Source organism: Glossina fuscipes, unplaced genomic scaffold (genome assembly GCF_014805625.2).
Source record: "Glossina fuscipes isolate IAEA_lab_2018 unplaced genomic scaffold, Yale_Gfus_2 114, whole genome shotgun sequence".
Classification (NCBI taxonomy): domain Eukaryota; kingdom Metazoa; phylum Arthropoda; class Insecta; order Diptera; family Glossinidae; genus Glossina; species Glossina fuscipes.
The window spans coordinates 619,672-638,432 of NW_023998457.1; the positions used below are offsets into that span (position 1 = coordinate 619,672).

The 18,761-nt window shown below is 34.7% G+C and overlaps 1 protein-coding gene across 3 annotated transcripts in view; it reads right to left on the reverse strand.

Annotated features, from left to right (window-relative positions):
- The window catches only part of LOC119639857 (protein Malvolio), a 55,880-nt gene that overhangs the window by 22,055 nt on the left and 15,064 nt on the right, over positions 1–18,761 (reverse strand). For 2 of the 3 annotated variants that reach the window (XM_038037532.1, XM_038037530.1), the window contains exons 2-8: positions 7,045–7,260; positions 6,783–6,967; positions 6,553–6,717; positions 6,294–6,432; positions 1,293–1,448; positions 1,061–1,219; positions 549–994 (exon numbers count right to left, since the gene is read on the reverse strand). In XM_038037532.1, the coding sequence (XP_037893460.1) occupies positions 549–994; positions 1,061–1,219; positions 1,293–1,448; positions 6,294–6,432; positions 6,553–6,717; positions 6,783–6,967; positions 7,045–7,245 (1,451 nt within the window). In that variant the 5' untranslated portion in view covers positions 7,246–7,260. Of the gene's footprint in view, positions 1–548; positions 995–1,060; positions 1,220–1,292; positions 1,449–6,293; positions 6,433–6,552; positions 6,718–6,782; positions 6,968–7,044; positions 7,261–16,481; positions 16,503–18,761 lie in introns of those variants that run through there. The other variant, XM_038037531.1, reaches the window with a different exon arrangement.

The following is an 18,761-nucleotide window of genomic DNA, read 5'->3' on the forward strand; positions in this document are numbered from 1 at the left end:
CCACTCAAAATTCTTCGTCTTCCAAATTCATTATTTCCGTTGTCTATTTGAAGAAATCTGCTGCCGAAGCTTACCAAACACGTTCAAAAGGTTAGGGTAATGCTGCTCCATCATATCGGGTTCAACGGTTGAACAGTGGCGACACGAAGTGACTGAAAATGCCATTTTTTGACCACTTATTGCAAGAGTTGTCCAGAGTACACTGCTGCAGATCGAATAGGAAGTGCCGCGATACCCAGCATACTCACTAGGCATCATACCTCCTGGTTACCACTTTTTTAGATCGGTGCAGCATGACTTACCCGACATGCGGGTCCGCAAAATTGACGAAGTGCAAAAATGGGTCGGCGAGAGGGTAAGTGCTTTCGACATGATATCGCCATGTTGTCAAAAATATTAGACAATGTCGTAGAATATTATCGAAACTATTTTGATTAACATAAATTATATCCATTTTTTATCCATTTTTTTTTTTTCAAGTGGAAAAGTGATCAAAATTTTTGCAAACACCTAATAAATGAATGAAAGTTAAGTGTTATTCAACTTACAGGCCATTAACGAATTCACCCATAATAGCTGTGCATGAAGTAAATGCTATCGTTGGTATAGCTGCGAACGGCAATTGCAAGGACATGACAGCATTTAAGATATCATTCATATTGGTCAAATCTTCCATGCGACTAAAGAAGGCCAAAAGGAAAGTGGGCACGATAGCTATTAGACGAGTGAAGAGTACACGACGCCAACGAGGCCATTGCAAATTTAAAAAGCCTTCCATCGAAAATTGTCCAGCATATGTACCGGTCATAGTCGAGCTTTGACCAGCCGCCAAAATACCAATACCCCATATAAACATGGCGGCGGCTCCGAATGTACAACCTAAGAATAAACCGCCTTTATAGAGATCGGCATCGATGAGATCGTTTCCATTGTTATTATCTACAAATGAGTTTTTCGCATCTTCATACATCGACCGATTCTGACAGACTTCCAACTTAAAATGCATAAAAATAAAAATCATTAATTTTTTTTTTTATTAAAAAATTTTATTACCACTTACCACGTCGTTATTAGTTTGACCGTACATACCATGGGCGAATACTGCCACCACAAATAAATTAATAATAAATGAAACGAACAACGCTACTGATGCTTCGATGAAAAAATAATAATTGGCTTCACGTACTTTGGCAGATTGGCGGCGATCAATATCACGTGACTGTTCAAAAAAGGGGAAAAAAAAAAATTTTTTTTCATACATTTTCATTTTTATTATCAAGAGTATTTGTTACCTTAACTAATGCTGAATGCAAGTATAAGTTGTGAGGCATTATAACTGCTCCCACTACACCAACCGCTTGTAGCAATACGCGGGAATTGCAATCTTTACACCACGGTATAAACATACCTTTTATTACTTCCATCTGATCAGGAGCCGATACTATATACTTCAATGAAAGAAAGACAGACAATCAATGATTTTTTTTTTTCATTTTTTCATTTTTTCTCTCTTATTATTGTAATTAGTTTAGACAGAGAAATCCTATCCCAATCATAAGGGCAAAGTCTTAAAGCACTCGTTTCTAAGCTTTTTGGCTCTATTAAGAAGCACTACCACACTTGGGATTTGAACACATGACCAAGAGATGTTAGTCGAGATCCCTTACTTATTCGGCCACTCGGGCGGATAATATTTTCGTTTTCCATACCCATCATCGAAGGATGAGCGGCATATCCATTTAGACATAACGTTTGTAACGCAGAAAAGGAAGCATCAGAGCATATATATTCTTGATCAGCATTAAATTGTAAATCGATTTAAGCATGTCCGTCCGTGTGTCTATCTGACTGCGTAATGACTGTTTTAGACATACGCCCGCGAAATGAAGCTATTGACTTCAAATAAGGCAGAAACATTGAAAGTTCTTGCACGCCGATTAATATTGAAAATGGTCCCGATAAGCCGAAAGACACTCCTACAATATCACGTAAAGGGAGAATATCTCTGTTGTTCAAAAGGAATGAAAAATTGATTTTTCGCTCATCGCTCATAAACTATAACAGGTAAGTGTACAACAATTTGGCTGGATATTCTAATGGCGATGTACAAAAAAGTGAAGAAAGAATTGACCCCGCCTGCCCTATATTATAGTATATCAAAATTAAATTTTTTTTCAAAACTTTCAAGCTTCACAAACCCTAGAAACTATATAAATAATTTAGACCACACTTCGGCAGGTCCACCTGTCCTTCTTCCCTACTGTTTCGTATTTGTGGCGAAAATTCTCTCGTTAGCGAAAGTGTTAGTACATCGCTTGCAAATAGGCAGAAGAGTTTGAAAGTGACAAAAACTTTTCAAAGGAAAAGCGTACGCGACAAAAACTTTTATCTGCCGCGCCGCAAATTTAATTCTTTTCCTTTTGTTGATAACGGTAATGGATATAAAAGGTTCGGCCCCGATCCAATATAATTTTCTTACTTGTTTATATAAGACCTACTTTTAAGATTTGTTTTGAAACCACCCTAGCTAGTATATTATATTAGAGAAAAGTTGGCAAAACATAAACAGACGTTTACGGTATATTTGCTCTTGAGTGCATGTCTGTCGGCTCGTCCAAATACTGAGACCTTTCGTAGAATAAACATAGTATGGCTTCCTTGTCTTTTCTAGTGCCTGTCCTCATCGACTGGCTTTAATAGCTTCAAGAGCAACTACGCTCCCTTTAGCCAACAACAATTAGGACACATCTGCACACATTCTGCCAAAACAATGCCGCGCGTTAGCATTAAAAAATTCAGGTCAAATCGGACAAAAATTTTCCCCCCTTTTAACATTATCTTAAAATAATATTATGTAGAAGAAAATTAAAAATAGTGTGTACATACACATAAACCGCAATAAAAATAAATACTAATAAAGAATAAATGTTAGTAACATTAAGATAAATATTTACTTTCATGTCATTTTATATTTACAATTATTTTTAGTTGTATTAATTGTAATAAAAATGAATATTTATTTTCATGTCACTTTATTTTTTTTTTTTGTTAACCGCTATATGAAGATTTTTTTGTTTCTTTGTTTGATAAATAAAATTAATATTTATCTTCATATCAGTTCATGTTAGTTCATGTCCGATAATTTCATTACTTTCCAGGACATGTATTTTCTTAGATGAAGCATCCATGCAAGTGATAATGTCATTAAATAGTGTCAAATAATAGTTCATGTGTGAATAACTGACACTTCTCTAGGAAATATTTGAGATACGAATGGTAAATATTTGAATCAATGCTTACGTAGTGAACAAAGTAAGCAAACAATTTGCTCTTAAAACATCTCTTAAAACATCTTTTGTTACAATGATAGGGTAAATAAATTAATTATATGGAAAAATCTACAGATAACTATAAAACAACACTACAACGTTACCCTTTATCATAACCTATAAATAAGTCAACTTAAGTCTTAAGTCGTCTTAACACCCGAGCTATCAAGGTTTTCTATATAAATATGAATTTACCGGAAATCATCAATCTGCTTATCGTCACAGTCGCAACAATAAAGATAGAAAGCCGACATTTGGCATAAACTATCGCTGATTAATTAGCAATATTTGTTTAAAAAAAAGGCCTGATCCGGTCAAGCACGCGTCCATAATGTTAATAATAATACTAAAACCACATCAAAACACGCCTATAATTTTTTTTAAATTATCATCTATAACTTTCAATACCTGAAAAACAGATCCCCCTATACTCACCAGAACCACGTACGTGTTCGATTTATTAATACGTCTACAAATAAAGATAAAAATTTATATCCAACTTATTGCCTATATATTCTGACCCATGCTAGACTAAGTTTTATTGCTAACTGCGTATGCATTAGTAAGACCGTCAGAACTATTTTTTAATTGAACGTGGAGCTGCTCTTAATGGACAACTAAATCACAGGTTTTCGAAAAAATATCATTTTTCGAATTGATTTTAGCTTTCTCTACATTCTCGATGTGTATGTGAACAGATCAGATCCATTCTTTAACCACGTATTTCTAATTGACCAAGGAATGTTTGTGCCAAAATTTTACCTTTGTACCTTTATTTTTGCGACTGCGACGATTCACAAAATTCATCAGTCAAATAGAAGGATTTCGGTAATAATAAGTACATCGTAAACTAGAAGTACTAAAGTGAGTGCGTCCCAGAAGAAAAGATTTGATATATATATTTGACGCATTAAATCATTAAAAACCAGTGTATATAGAAGGTATATACTTGCTTATGCCCAATTTTTGAGCTTGAAATTAGAAATCCATTAAATAGACGGGTGCAGTAAATTTAGTATTAAGTAAGCGCACACAAATGCATCTATTGAACGTACATATATTTGAAGCGATAGAAACTTATTTTAAAATAATAACTTTCTAGAGATTGGCAATCTTATCATTACTTCTGCATTCCGTTAAAAGTGCTACAAAAATGTTTCGCAAGAAGGCACTTATTTCGACGAGTAGTCGTTATTTATCTAAAGTGGCTTGCTATATATAACATAACTGATTTTTAACAATTCTCACAAGCAATAATAATATTTGAGGCATAATTAATTGCTTATAAGAGCTGCCATCTTGACCGATTCTTTCATGCTGATTGACGGGTACATAGAATGGCCCATCATATTGCAAAGGCTTGTCATAGGTCATAGGTCAGTCGCAAGAACAAAAATGAAATGCAATGATAAGGTTTTATTTGGGTTAAAAAAGGTAAGAAACAAATAAGACAGCTATATATTGGGCGGGGGCCCAATCTCGCATATCCACAACTATACTTTTCGCATTCCACTAACCAAGTTCTTTTATATGTTATTCATATCGCTGGTATTATTAAGAAAAACTTAATCGCGATGTCTACGATATTCATTTTAGAATTAGCCCGTTTTTAGGCTGATAATACATCTTCACTTGGAGAATGTACCAAATAGTTTTAAACAATCGGTCTTGTTTGCGTTACGATAAATAATAGTAAAAAAGCAAAAATGATAAAATTTAATCACTCGTAGCATGGCCGTGGGCATGGCCGATTTTTTCCATTTTTGCACGCAAAGAGTAGTAAGAGTAAATGTGGAAAACTTCAGTCTTCTAATTTTTATAATTTCTTAGTAACGCTCAAAAATCCACAAATTTTTTGTTGGATTTGCTTTCAGTTTATGCCTCATTACGGTCTGCTGCTCCGATCAATTTGGTCCTTTCTTAATACCAACCTGCGTGCAAAAACTTCTAATGTTTCTCCCGAATTTGAAGTTCATAGATCAATTTTTGCGACCAGGACACACACCGCAAACACGGACAGACGGACAGACACGGCTTAATCAATCCACAATTTTACGCTAATCAAGAGTATTTATACTTTATAGGGCCTGTGAAGTTTTCTTTTGGGTGTTAGATACAAAAGGAGTACAATATCCATCAACCCCCTCAGTGGTGGATGTAAAGAAGGTTACAAGGTTATTGAAAAACCACAACTAACTACTTTTGAAGACTTGAGGAAATCGGACATTTTTGCATTCAAAAATAACGAAGGGATCATTTTTGACGCACAAATGTTACATGACGTCAGCAGTCAGCACCTCAAAGACAAACGGCTTACTACAACAAGGACCAACTTAAAAACCTAACAGTTACTAAATACAATCATAATATAACTTATGTCGGCTTAATGTTGCGCATAGAGCAGAGGTGCCTTTAATGATGTAATCTTTGCCAAAGATAAAAAAAATCGTTAATTGCTCACGATCATTATGCCTTGTGCAACTAATATATCAAACAATAACTGAATTCAACTCAGATAAGAATGCAATCACGAGTACACTAAAAAGTGATTAGTTTTCTAAAAAAAGTATGTTTTTTTTATGAACAAATATATTGATATTTTTCAAGTAAATATTTGAAAACACTTGTGCTTTTCTGAAAATTGGAAACCCGAAGAATTATAGAAATAAATAAAAACATTGACTTTGTCTTTAAACATTCGAAACTTATCAAATATTTGCTTTGCTCAATTAAATTTATCTGCTGTTCACAGTTGTTGATAAAAATATTTTCTAGCTTTTTGCCGGTTCTTTCAAAACTCAAGGTTAATTGCAAATAAATTTTAGTTTCCGATCATTATGGTAAACGATTGAATACAAAAAAAATTTATTTAAAAATATTAATGTAATCGAACTGCCTTACTGACAAGTGCTTCTCTCGCTATAAGCTTTCTATTGCGTTGAGTGAATAGAATTATCCACTTACCTCATAACCGAATGTCACAGCCATTATTGTGATGAGGACTCCAAATAAAAATTCTAGTTTTCTTAGACCGTACTTATCTAAAAACAAAAACGTAAATGTATCGACAATTGTTATCAAAGTGCCGAGCCACAGAGGTACACTGCATAAGAGGAAGACACACACACACACCGAGAGAGAGAGAGAAAGAGAGATAAAAAATAAAAATGTATAAATAAAAAAAAAAATTTTGTTTTGCATTCAAAATTCGGATTAAACTTACAACTTATTTGAGAGTAAATAAATAGCTATTGCGGTACCGATCACCTCTTGCATATCTGAACCGATAATCGCAATTTCTATCATAACCCATAGTATAAGACGCGGTAACTTTTTATACTGACGATAGCACATTTCAGCCAAATGGAGACCCGTTACGACTCCCAATCTAGATGAAAATGTTAAAAAAATTCATTTATTTGATTATTTTTGATTTCATTAATCGATACATACCTGGCGGCCAATCGTTGCATAAGTAAACCCAAAATGGTTGCCCATAACAGAACCCATAGAATTTTGTATTTAGCTATCGCACCACTTTGTAGATCAGATTCTATATTACCGGGATCCAAATAAGCGATAGACATTAAAAATCCAGGTCCCGTGAAAGCCCATAATTTATGCCAACTGAAACCCACCTACAGATAATTAAGAAAATTACATAATTATATTTTAATAAATTATTTTCTCTCGGTCCTGTGTTCGATACTCTTACCCTATCGTTTTGAGGTATTGTAATTTTCTCATCAGCAAAGTACGCTTGTTTAGTACTTGCTTTCAAATGCGTTTGTTCGGTGGCTACGATCTGTCTTTGCAAATGTGCAGGTAAATTTGTAGTGCTTCCATTGCTAGTACCGGCACTCGTTGTGGGTGCTTCGCCATTTTGATCAGCACTATAAGCTTTATTCACAGACATGTTCTTCGTTTAAATCTTAAATTAGATAATAAAATCAAGAGCACACATTAACATACCATTAAATGTAACATTATTTATATATATTAGGTCGAGTCATAAGTAACTTCCGATGCAGCGAGGTAAAATCTATTGTTCGTATTTACTCACTATAAGTGAGTTTTGTTTTGTCACTATATAGATGAGGATTCAGTTAGTCTTCTGTCAACTGTTTTTTATGGTGCATATTACATTCACTGATTTCTCTTAACCTCAAAAAATGCGTATATGACATGTAATGCTTTGGAAATTTAAACAAGGCAACAGCAGTTAAGGCGATAGTTAAAAAAATATCCAGCTTATACGGTGAAGGAGTAATAACTGATCGGGCTGTTAGAAATTGATTTGTAAAATTCCAACACGGGATGTCCTTCCGACTTTGACAACAATCTTTTAAGGGTAATTTCGCATCAAAATTCACGCCAATCAACAAGAGGCGTGATATAGCGAAAGGGTTGAATACCGCACAATCAACTGTTATTCAATGAAAACTAAATAAAGAAATGAAAGTTACTTATGACTCGACCCAATATTATATATATTATAATACGCTCGGATGTTTTCCAATGTACAAGGACGAAGTGATGAAATGTTTTCTACGGGAGAAAAATCATTAAATTCAAAAAAACGATAAATACTGGTTCATATCAAGTATGCTTCGTCGTTATTTATAAATTTTTCTGATATTTTGGAAAACTCGTGAGTGCTAGGCTGGTAAATATCTGCCTCGTTTGTCGCTAACCGTTCACAGAATCATCTTCATGCGAAACAAAGCATCACTTAATAAGCATGTGTCCGATCGATATAAGGAATTGGTGATCGGAAAGAGCCAAGTGCAGAGAGTAAGTCGTGTAGGTCTGCACTTTCCAGTTAAGTACTGTCAACGTGCCGTCAACCAGTATTATGTTATGATTTGCTTTTTCTTGATAGGTTTTGGTATTGACACTTCGCAATAGACTGCAGCCTTCTCAACTAGATTCAGTTTTCATCCCCAGTAATAATACGATGCACAACTTATTATTTATATATATATGACTATTCAAAGAGGATGATAACCCCCGATGTAACATAATGTCAGTCTGAAACAGGTGAGGAGAGTGAGAGCAGACGCAGCCTAGAACGTTGAGTATTATGCCTTTGTCGATCGAACACTCACTACAGCTATGCCCAGGAAGTCTAGGCGCCCGCATTGAACTGAAAGCCGTTATGTCGACTTGGTAGTCGCGCTTCTTAACTACTTGGCTATTAGGTGCACCTACAGTGACTTTGAAGTAATTTTTAACATGTATTTTTGGGCCCCCACTTCTAAGTCTTTTCCATCTTTCATAGGTGATCGGAAACAATTTATTGACTTAAGTTTAATTGCTATTCCAGTTGCTTTTGCTTTTATGCATCATCGTCCTCCATCGACGCTTGGGGTTATACATCTTTGTGCTTTTTTCTTGTCTGCTGCTTTTGTCGATATCATCACTAACACGTAAGCTGCAGTGAAATGCACTCACCATTATTTCTTCTCGAAGCAATAAGCCAATAGGATTCAAGAGCAATTTCTTTTTAAATGAAAACAAAACGGAAATGAAAAAGTTTGTCCGCGAATGCTTTTCATTTGGCAAAAACTTCGACATACTAAACATGGCAAAAAAGCAATATTTTGCAAACACTTTATTAATTTATCGCTTGCTAATGTCGCAGCAAAACATCATTTATCTCAAATGTTTATTCGGTACACTGCATTCGTACGCCATCTGTTTCTTTAATCTTCATTTTGCACTTACATACACCTTACACATAGCTATATGCATTCGTTAAGCTTCGTTGAGATTTCAATTGATTGCAAAACGCGAAAATGTTTGATTAAACATCCTATCATCGATATGCTTTCTCAAGGAAATGCTAAAAAATACTTATTCTTGATACATTAGCGGGTTTGTTTCGTAAAACGATGTACGTTTGTCTCTCCCTCGGTCCATGTGTTCGTCTTGTTTCCTTGTGGTCAAGCTACAGGTCGCAATTTTTAAAATATTTCGATAAAGTTTGCTGACGCGCTTTAACCCTACGACAAACACTATCAGAAATGACTCGGATCGAAACACTCTTTCCTTATGTGAATAACTGTAGTAAGTAGGGTATTTACTGGGGTGCCATGTCTCACTGTAGTGTCTTTACTTATTTTTAAAAAGTGTTAATAGTAATACATATGGTTTCAAAAAAAAATTGCTTTGTCATCTCTCATAATTTTTAATACACATTTAATGCAACAAATTTTATCTAACTACTAACAAACTATCGAATCTTTCAAAGCAAAGAATTTGACAATTGCCACTAACGGATGCAGATATGATAAACTTTTCTTTCTATCTGTAATAGGCAAAGATTGAATAAAGCATAATTGTAGTGGTATTACGACACCATATATACTAAAAATAATTACTGGTTGTATTCTTATTATATAATCTAAAATTCATTCGTTCAATTCCAATGATTGTTAATTGTTTTCATGAAAATATTTATTGTTAATTCAAAACTCAAAAAATATAAAATAGATTGGAACAACACAGCAAAACGATTTCAAATAAAGAAAAAGCAAGTTACAAAATAATACCAACTAACAAAATTGTATTTGTCTTCTACACTCATAGTCTTCATATCAAAAAAAAATAAGAAAATTATGTTCGGTCGTGAACGAATCTTTTATGCCCGCCTTCGTTATCCTAATGGAGACAAAGAAAAGAGTAAAAGAATTAAATTTTCATGTTCTATAATATGGAATGGGATTTTTGTTACAAAGGCGTGTTCTTCGAAAAGTTTAAGTCACTGCCAAATTCTTTTGCAAATTTGCGGGCGATGTCTTCATTTTCGCTAATGGGAAACTGTTTACCACCTGCAATACATAGTTGCGCAGAAAGACAGATGGACAGACGGACATATCTCGGAGCATTCGATATTTAAAACTGCTTAAGGATTAATATACTTTTTGGGAATTTTGAAGCTTGTTTCTGCGGCGTATTGACAAAACAACTAAATATTGATACACTATAATATTGAATAGGCATGCTAAATTTTATTCCACTTCTATATAAATGCTACCACCCTCGCCCAAAGAATATGCTTTCAAATTATTGTACATTTATCTGCTATAGTTTATGAGTAATGAGCAAAAAAACAATTTGTTGTTCCTTTTGAAAAACAGAGTTGTTCTCACTTTACGTGGTATTGTGGGCGTGTCCTTCGATTGATTTGGTCCTATCAGCTTGCGTCCAGTTTGCAGTTGATATTTTAACTTTTGGGGTCAGGAGAATGTTTATGACAGTCATTACATAGATTAATGGTAAGCCGAACGGACACACGGACGGGGTTAAATCGATTTATAACTTAATGTCTATCAAAACATATATATTTTGTGAGGTCTCTGATGCTTTCTTCTGTTCGTTTCAAACGTTTTGACAAAACTAATATACCCTACCCCGAAGAGGTGATGGATATGAAAACAAAAAAATAATTTTCATACGTTTTCCTGCCTGGATAGCTTATAGTCTAAGCTGTAGAGTTGCTGCATATCTAAATATATATGTGTATATTTTGTACACACTCATCGTATACACACCCTTATTACTTCTGCCAACTTCATCTGAGTCCGAAGTAAGAATATAAACCAAGATCACTTTTCTATGTTCACGTTGAATAAATACACTGGCAAGATGCCCGGACATTGAAATTACGCTTAATATACAAAGGATGCATTTGAAAGAGCAAGAGAGTGACCAAGATACGAAAAGCTCGAGGAAAAGTCAAATAACGAGAAGTTTAAGATTAAGTTGTTGGGGCCAATGATCCGTAAAGGCATACCTGCCGCGCGACCAATAGATGGTAGCACCACCAGCACACTTTCTAAATCACCGTTTACACTTGTTGATCCTTAGTAAATCTCTGTAAAGATCGTAAATTTTCTTCGTTCTTAGTGCTGCATTGAAGCCCGCATGAAAGGGGCGAAAAAATACACAATGACGAATATATTTAACAGAAGATACAGACACCGATAATTTCTTATAGGGTTTCTATAAAAAAGATTGCACTTGTCAGAACCGTTTCTACACTAGCAAGCTTCTTTATCGAAAACTTTAAAAGAATACGTCCTTCTTCCTCAACGATCGGTACACAACTAATGGCGAAAAAAAATCTTTACAACTAATTAATTACTTGTGGGTCCTCGTATTATATATGAACGCCTCATTTACTAAATCGATTGGTTTCATAAAAATAAGAGTTTTGAAGAAGATGAAATTGGTTTTGCTAGTTATATATGACGCTAGATTTACGGTACCCGGGTTTTTGCATAAATTGTAGTAGAAAACCGATATTTCAATGTCTTCTGCATTGTGAACGTGTCTGCAAATAGATTTCGCCCATCTTTCTACCTCGCATTCTTACTCGACCAAGAAACGGTTTTGCCAAATTTCATCTTCCTATCTTCACTTTTGCGATTGTGACGATATAAAAAATTTACCCGTCTAATTGACGGGTTTTCAATAATCTTGTCAGAATATACGTATGTATAAAGTCAGTTACATAATATATATATTTATATATAGAACCAAATACATATATATAAATATATCCACCTGAGCGGCCGAGTAGGCAAAGGATGTCGACTAACAACTCAATGGTTGTGGGCTCAAATCTGAAGTGCAATAGTATTCCCCTAAAAGGCGATTGTGCCCTAGATGCTATTGCTCTAAGACTTTAGGTCTTGCAGTTTATTTCCCTGACTAGGTGTAATGATAATAATAATAACAACATAAATATAAGGTATATGTGTCGGCTCCTTTTACCGATTGGCGCTGCTTTCTGAATTTTTAACACATTATTGCCCACATAACCGCAATCGTGGTTTGAACATGAGACCACAAAGAGCACGCAGATAGCAAAAAGAAGATTGTAACTTACAATCCTTAATCGAGTTATAATATATTGATCTGTGCAACCCTGTATGATAGGCAAAATGAAACGAGAACAACTAAAAGTAGTTTAGCGGGCTACAGCCACCTGCAATTTTGGTTTGAAAATGAAATCCCAACGACCATGCAGGTAAAAAATAAAATAACTAGAACATATAATCCTTAATCGAGTTATGATGTATTGGGCTGTGCAAGCCTGTATGATAAGCCAAATGAAAGAACAAGTAAAAGTACTATAGCGGCCTACAACTTACATACTCGCAGTTTTGCTTTGAAAATGAAATCGCAATGACCACGCACATAGTAAATAAAAACCTAGAATTCATAATCCATAATCGAATTCTGATATCTTAGTCTGTGCAACCCTGTACGATAGGCAAAACGAAACAAGAATAACTAAAAGTACCATAGCGGGCTACGGCTTATGACCACGCAGGTAATAAATAAAAAACCACAACTTATGACCTATAAAAGAGTTATGATGTATTGATCTGTGCAACTCTGTATGATAGGCAAAATGAAACAAGAGCAAGTAAAAAATCTGCAGTGATCCACGGCCTATCATTAAATACGCTACATTCATGTAAAGACCGAAAAATCAGATGCTATGTGGGAAGTGAAGCCGTCCGAACCACTATCAGTAAAGTTCGCCATTGGACTAAAGAAAATCGTTGTACGAAATTACGTTAAAATATCTCAAAAATTGCGGCCTGTAAGCTGAACACAAGAAAACAATACGGACAGATGGACAAATAAACTGAAATCGATACAGAAAAGATGGAAGAGAAGATCTCAGGACCTTATGACTATTGCATATATCATCTCAAGTTTAACATGCCTTTGCACGACAAATGGCTTTGCATATAAGAAAAGAAATATCGGTATAGGCAGATAGGTGTAACAGCGAGTCTCACCTAACCGCAAAAACTCGTATGGTCTTTGAATAAGTGCCGTTTGGTAAGTAAATTTACGAATATCATCTAAAACAATAATGAAATATGACACGCACCCAATTAATAGAATAACTCTACATAATAGCATTTATGTCTTGGCTTGCATTGAGATGATGAATATGAAAGATTCGCCTCCGGACTTTCTAACCTGTTTATGAATAGCATCGCTATCGATAATAAAAAAAAAAAAACTTTGATATCATATTTCATGTGCCTTTCAGCAGCAGCAATATCGAAAAACAAATAGAATTTTAAAATTAATTTTACTTACACCTACCATAGGTCGCGTGTTATAGTCTACATATGCACAGCCGTGTCGATGCATATCAATAAAATTTGTTTCAATTATTCCGCTATTTGACGTTCTTTTCTCTTGTTATATAAAAACAATTTTTGTTATTTTTTCGCGTGACGATAATTATAAAACGTGCGCAACAAACCAATAAAGAAAGCAGGAGCAGCAAGTTATCTGTATTTTACGGCGAATTTCGAATACTCACTACCTAAGAACAAACGAAAAAAACTTATTACCTTAACCTAATGGTTTATTTAAATAGATTTTGTCCTATGTAATTATGTGCGTGTGCCTGTATATGTGTGCGTATGTGTTTTTCTTTCGCTATACGAACTGGAAGTAGAAATCTTTGAAAGTTATTGGTGATTCGTCCCCCATGGCACCTAAGTGTTAGAACGACTTCACGCACATATTGCGCCCACCACGGGACCACCGCTAGGTGCGGCTTCGGGGAGACTACTTACGATTACCGCGCTTCCTATGGTGGGACGTATTGGCTTCTACTCTCTTTGCCCTCCCCTCGCGGTCTTTCTAAGCGCCGTAACTATTGGTGCATTCTACTGACAAACTCCAGGTTCCAGATTTATGCCAGTTATCATCTGCAATATCTCACTAGGCTCTAGTTGAGGTCTACCATTCTCAAAGTGAAATATAGCGTTTCTTTCGTTTCGTTCGTTTCTTTCCGAGCATTCCGGACAGTTTGGTGATTTGTCGTAGCTGTACTTATAGTTCCGCGAGCAGCCACGACCAATCAGGAACTGGCTGAGATAATAATTTACCTCGCCATGCGGCCTTTCAATCCATCGCATTATATTTGGAATAAGAATGGACGTCCGTCGGCCGTCTGCGTGTGTAAGCGTGCGCGCTTGTGTAGAAATGTTTCCTACACATGTAGGCGCGGTTTGGACTTGCAACAAAGCAGGGAGAAAATAGGGAATACAGTTTATGTATACTCGACTTAATAGTGGACGCATTAAGTACTTAAAGGTATAGGTTGCTATCATGGCAATCACTACGATTGAATTAGGTGAGGTTTATTTGCGAACTGAGTCAACCATAATATCAATGTACATCTTGCTCTTTATAGAAACTAACATCGCCCTACTGATTATTTAAATATTTGTTAGATATTTTAGTGCAGTGTTGATTGATGTTCGCTTATGCTAAGAATATATTAAACTTCTACGAATACATTCAATATGCAGGAGAACTTAAGATAGGCCCACCTTTTAGTACATCAAATATGTCTGTCAATCAGCCCTGTTTAAAAGTTTTACTTTTTGTATTCAATCTATAGATTCTAAATTTCGAAATATTTTTTTGATGGGTGGATCCCCAGGACGAACTCAATTCAAAATGAATTGGATAGAACCAACAAATCTTGTTGTTGGTTACTTACCGGTACAACTTAAATATCTAATATTTTATATACTAAATAATTGTGAAAGTTTTGCTTCTACACCTAACCTAACTTTGCGATGAAAGTGAATTTCAAGAAAAAAAATTCCTTTAAAATACTTGACTTTGTTAAACCTTGACCTTCTTTTTCAGATCTCCTCTTATTTTGCTTTATGAAAAAAAAAAAAAAAAAAAAAAATACACTGTAGTGGGATATGGCCCACCATTAAGTATCCAACACCAGTTCCACTTAATACAGTTACTCACATAACGACTTTTCAAAATTAAATGTTACATGAAAAGTGGCCCGGTCCGAACCATTTTCAATAGTGTAAGTTCTTGGACCAAAACATATGGATGAGGTAAATTTTATCAAAATATCGCAAAAACTGCAACGTGCAGTTGTGCAAAAACAAGCAAACGTGGGAGACAGACGGAGAGACAAGCCCAAGTCGAGGCAAAAGGTGATTCTGGAGATAAGCCTATCTCAAGTCCTTCTGAGTGTTGTATCATTCGGCACAAATTTAATGCACAACATACTTAATGTATCACAAATGGCGTAGAGTGTAGTTATTATCACCGAAGGATGAGAAGTATATTCATTTTGCATGTTTGCAACGCCTAGAAGGAAGCATCGAAGACCCCACAAAGTGTATATGTTGTTGATCAGCAACACTTTCTGAATCAATCGAAGTATGTCCGTCTGTGCGATTGTGCAATACCTGTTGTAAACATACTCCTGGCAACGTTTGCAATCTTCGGGTAGTTTGGAACGCATCTAAGGATGTCGGTCTGCCCGTGTGTCCATCTGTCCGTCTCCCCAACCATGTAGCATCTGTACCAAGCATTCTTCCGTTCGCAAAAGTGAAGATACCGATTTGCAAAAGAATTTAGAAGTGCCCGGTACGACACAAACTTTTATTTTGAAAATAGAGAAAATCAGCCTCGCCCGCTTCATATTATAGAGCAACAAAATGTACTTTTTTTTTTCTTTTGTCCTTCTTAGCACAATGATAAGCTCTTATTAAGAGAAGTAAAAGTGGAAAAATAAATTTTTGTTCCAGACACTTTCATGTAAGTGCCCACAGAAAAGCATCTGGCGTTTGGAAAAAATTAGCAAAAAAAATAATATATCGAGCGCCCTAAGCGTTTATGTAAATTGTTTTTTTTGCCAAACGTAATTCTCTTTCTATTACAATATTTAAGTAAGATGTACAAAATAATGTATACGGTACGTGTAACCATTTCCGCAGATCAAATTTATAGGATATTTGATATTCATTTTATGATGTTTGTTGTTGTTTCATTTTGATTTTTATAAAGAATTTATTTAGATGCTCAGCTTTTAACAAAAGCATGCATGCATGTGGCTGGCTCTGACTCAATGCAATTCTATTATAACATACGTAATTATAAAGATAACATTCTCGCCGATGACGAATGCATATATTATATATATATATGTATATATAAAACACGCTTTCTAATAATTGAAACGATAGCAATATGGGAAGAACCGCAAAAGGCAAACTTCAAAGAATTTTGCGATAAACTAGATTTGTTATTAAGCTTGTAACTTTGCTTGTAAAATCTACTTACAAATGATAAACAATCTCGCTTAGCTTTCATATGTTTTCCTTATGTCCCTTTATTATGTGTTGCATAGAAAAGTACTTTCACTGTATATAACGTTAAAGTTTGTCAAGCATTAACTATGATAAGATCGTGAATACGTCTACGATTTCTACAACAACAACAACAAAAACAATGACAACAATTTAGTTTTGGTAATAAGGGACAATTTGTGTAATAAAAAAAGAAAATAAATAATTTTTTTTATATAATCGGTGTTTAAGATTCGTTTCAACGGTTAGAGATTCGCTTACGTTCATAGTGTTTTTGTGGGCAAGAAACCGATACTTTATTAACTTGAAAACATTTTAAGTTCAATTGCAATTTGTACCGTTTTGATCAGTTTTACAATTTAATTCACGTTTTTTTCTACCGGCTACAAAGAATATAACTTGTATTCAAGTCAATATCTTACTCTCTTTAAATAAATAACATATGCATACAGACATGTGAAAGCAATTCTCTGATACTATTTAGATTAATGATGTATTGGTCTTTTTTTTTTTTTGTTTGCAACTTATCAGAAAAAAAAAAAGAATAAATAAATAGAAAGGAAAGAGAGAAAATAAAATGAAAATGAATAAGAAACTCTAAAAACAAAAAACAATAAAAACAAAAAAAAGAAAAGACAAGAGTAAAAAAACACGTTTCTTTCTTTCTTATTTACACTTTTTTTGGAGCCAAGTCATACTTCCATTTATTGTTTAACGCATCGGCTAAGTCATTAGCCTCATTTAAAAAATAATGTAAATAAAATAAAAAAATAAAAAAAAATTTTTTTTTTTTTCTTAAGAGACGGAGATAATAATATTGTAGTTACTCTTTTTTTCTTACCCTACACAACTTGGTTTACAAGTACACTAACACATAAAAGACCGCTCAGGAGATTTCTCATCTTTCGAAAGCGAAGATGTATTTAAAAGACCGGACAACGAGATTTCCCGTTTTTATTTCTTCTTCTCCGATAATTTCCTGTTCTAACGGTAGATGCGAAATATCACAAAATATACAAACATTTTGGCATTTTGAAGGATTGATGGGAAAAAAAGGAGCCATAGCAGAGAAAGCAATGAATTTTGTCAAAGACATTTTCATTTAAACTTCTTCGCCGCCATATTCAGACAAGTAACTTAGCTTTCTAAAGTTGACAGCTTCCCGCCAGGCATATTTGTCAAAATTCATCTTCATATAGTGTCACAGGACAAGGGTCAATTAATCTTTGCCTAACTTTGCCCATCTCAGGTAACTTCCCAAATATAAAAAAACCATTGAAGAAATATTTATCAAGTATCTGCCCGATTAATGTCCGGTATCTGTTTATTGATAGTCTTCTCTGATATGTCCGCCGGATATTAAGTACGTACCGTCAACAATCTCTTCTGCCTTTAGCTTTCCTAACTTCCATTTGTCATACCTCAACAAAACTATTATTATTGTTATTCCAAAATGCGACTCCCCAGATTTACTGCACACACCCATACCCTTAGCCATCCAGTTTCATGATTCATATGAATTACGCCATCTTCTTTGGTACGAAGCACCTTATTAAGTGTTCGCTAAACACTTGATATCTGCAGATGGCCTTGTATTCACATAGGAGCCAGAACCATTACAATCTTATCTATCCGCATGAGTAGCTGAATAAGTAAGAATCATACGAAACTGCGAAATCTTTGTTCGCAGATTCAAATCTCATAGTTTGCTCATAGTTACAGTGAGTGCTACTTAAGTAAAGTCTATCACTTAATCTCAATATCGTATTCTTTGTAGTCTATCAAAATAACTTTACTTAATACGCGCGATTTGTCTATGTCGTATTTAGACTAACTGTTAATCTTAATATCTCAAAATTAATCGGTTACCAAGCTTTTGCATGCTTGCGATGACTTAGGGGGTTCACTTGCAATTTGGTTCTCTATTGGTTGTGGGTGCACCTCTAAATTAGTTACGTACATGCATTTATTTAAACATGAATTATTATATAATTATTATTATTATTTTTTTTTTTTTTCTTTACTTCTCCTTATATACTTTATACTAGTTTTGAATATTAATTAGCATAAGTTTTCTTAGAGTCGATTGAACTTAGTTGAGTTTCATGTCTAAGTAAACAAATAAATAAAGCGCGTGAGTCAAGCAACTGAAAAATTAGTCAAAACCGTCCTGCAACTTGCACTTACTGAAGCTGAAATGCCTTCCGAGCCGTTTAAAAAAGGTGCACTCTTCACGTGCCCCCGGCGAGACTGC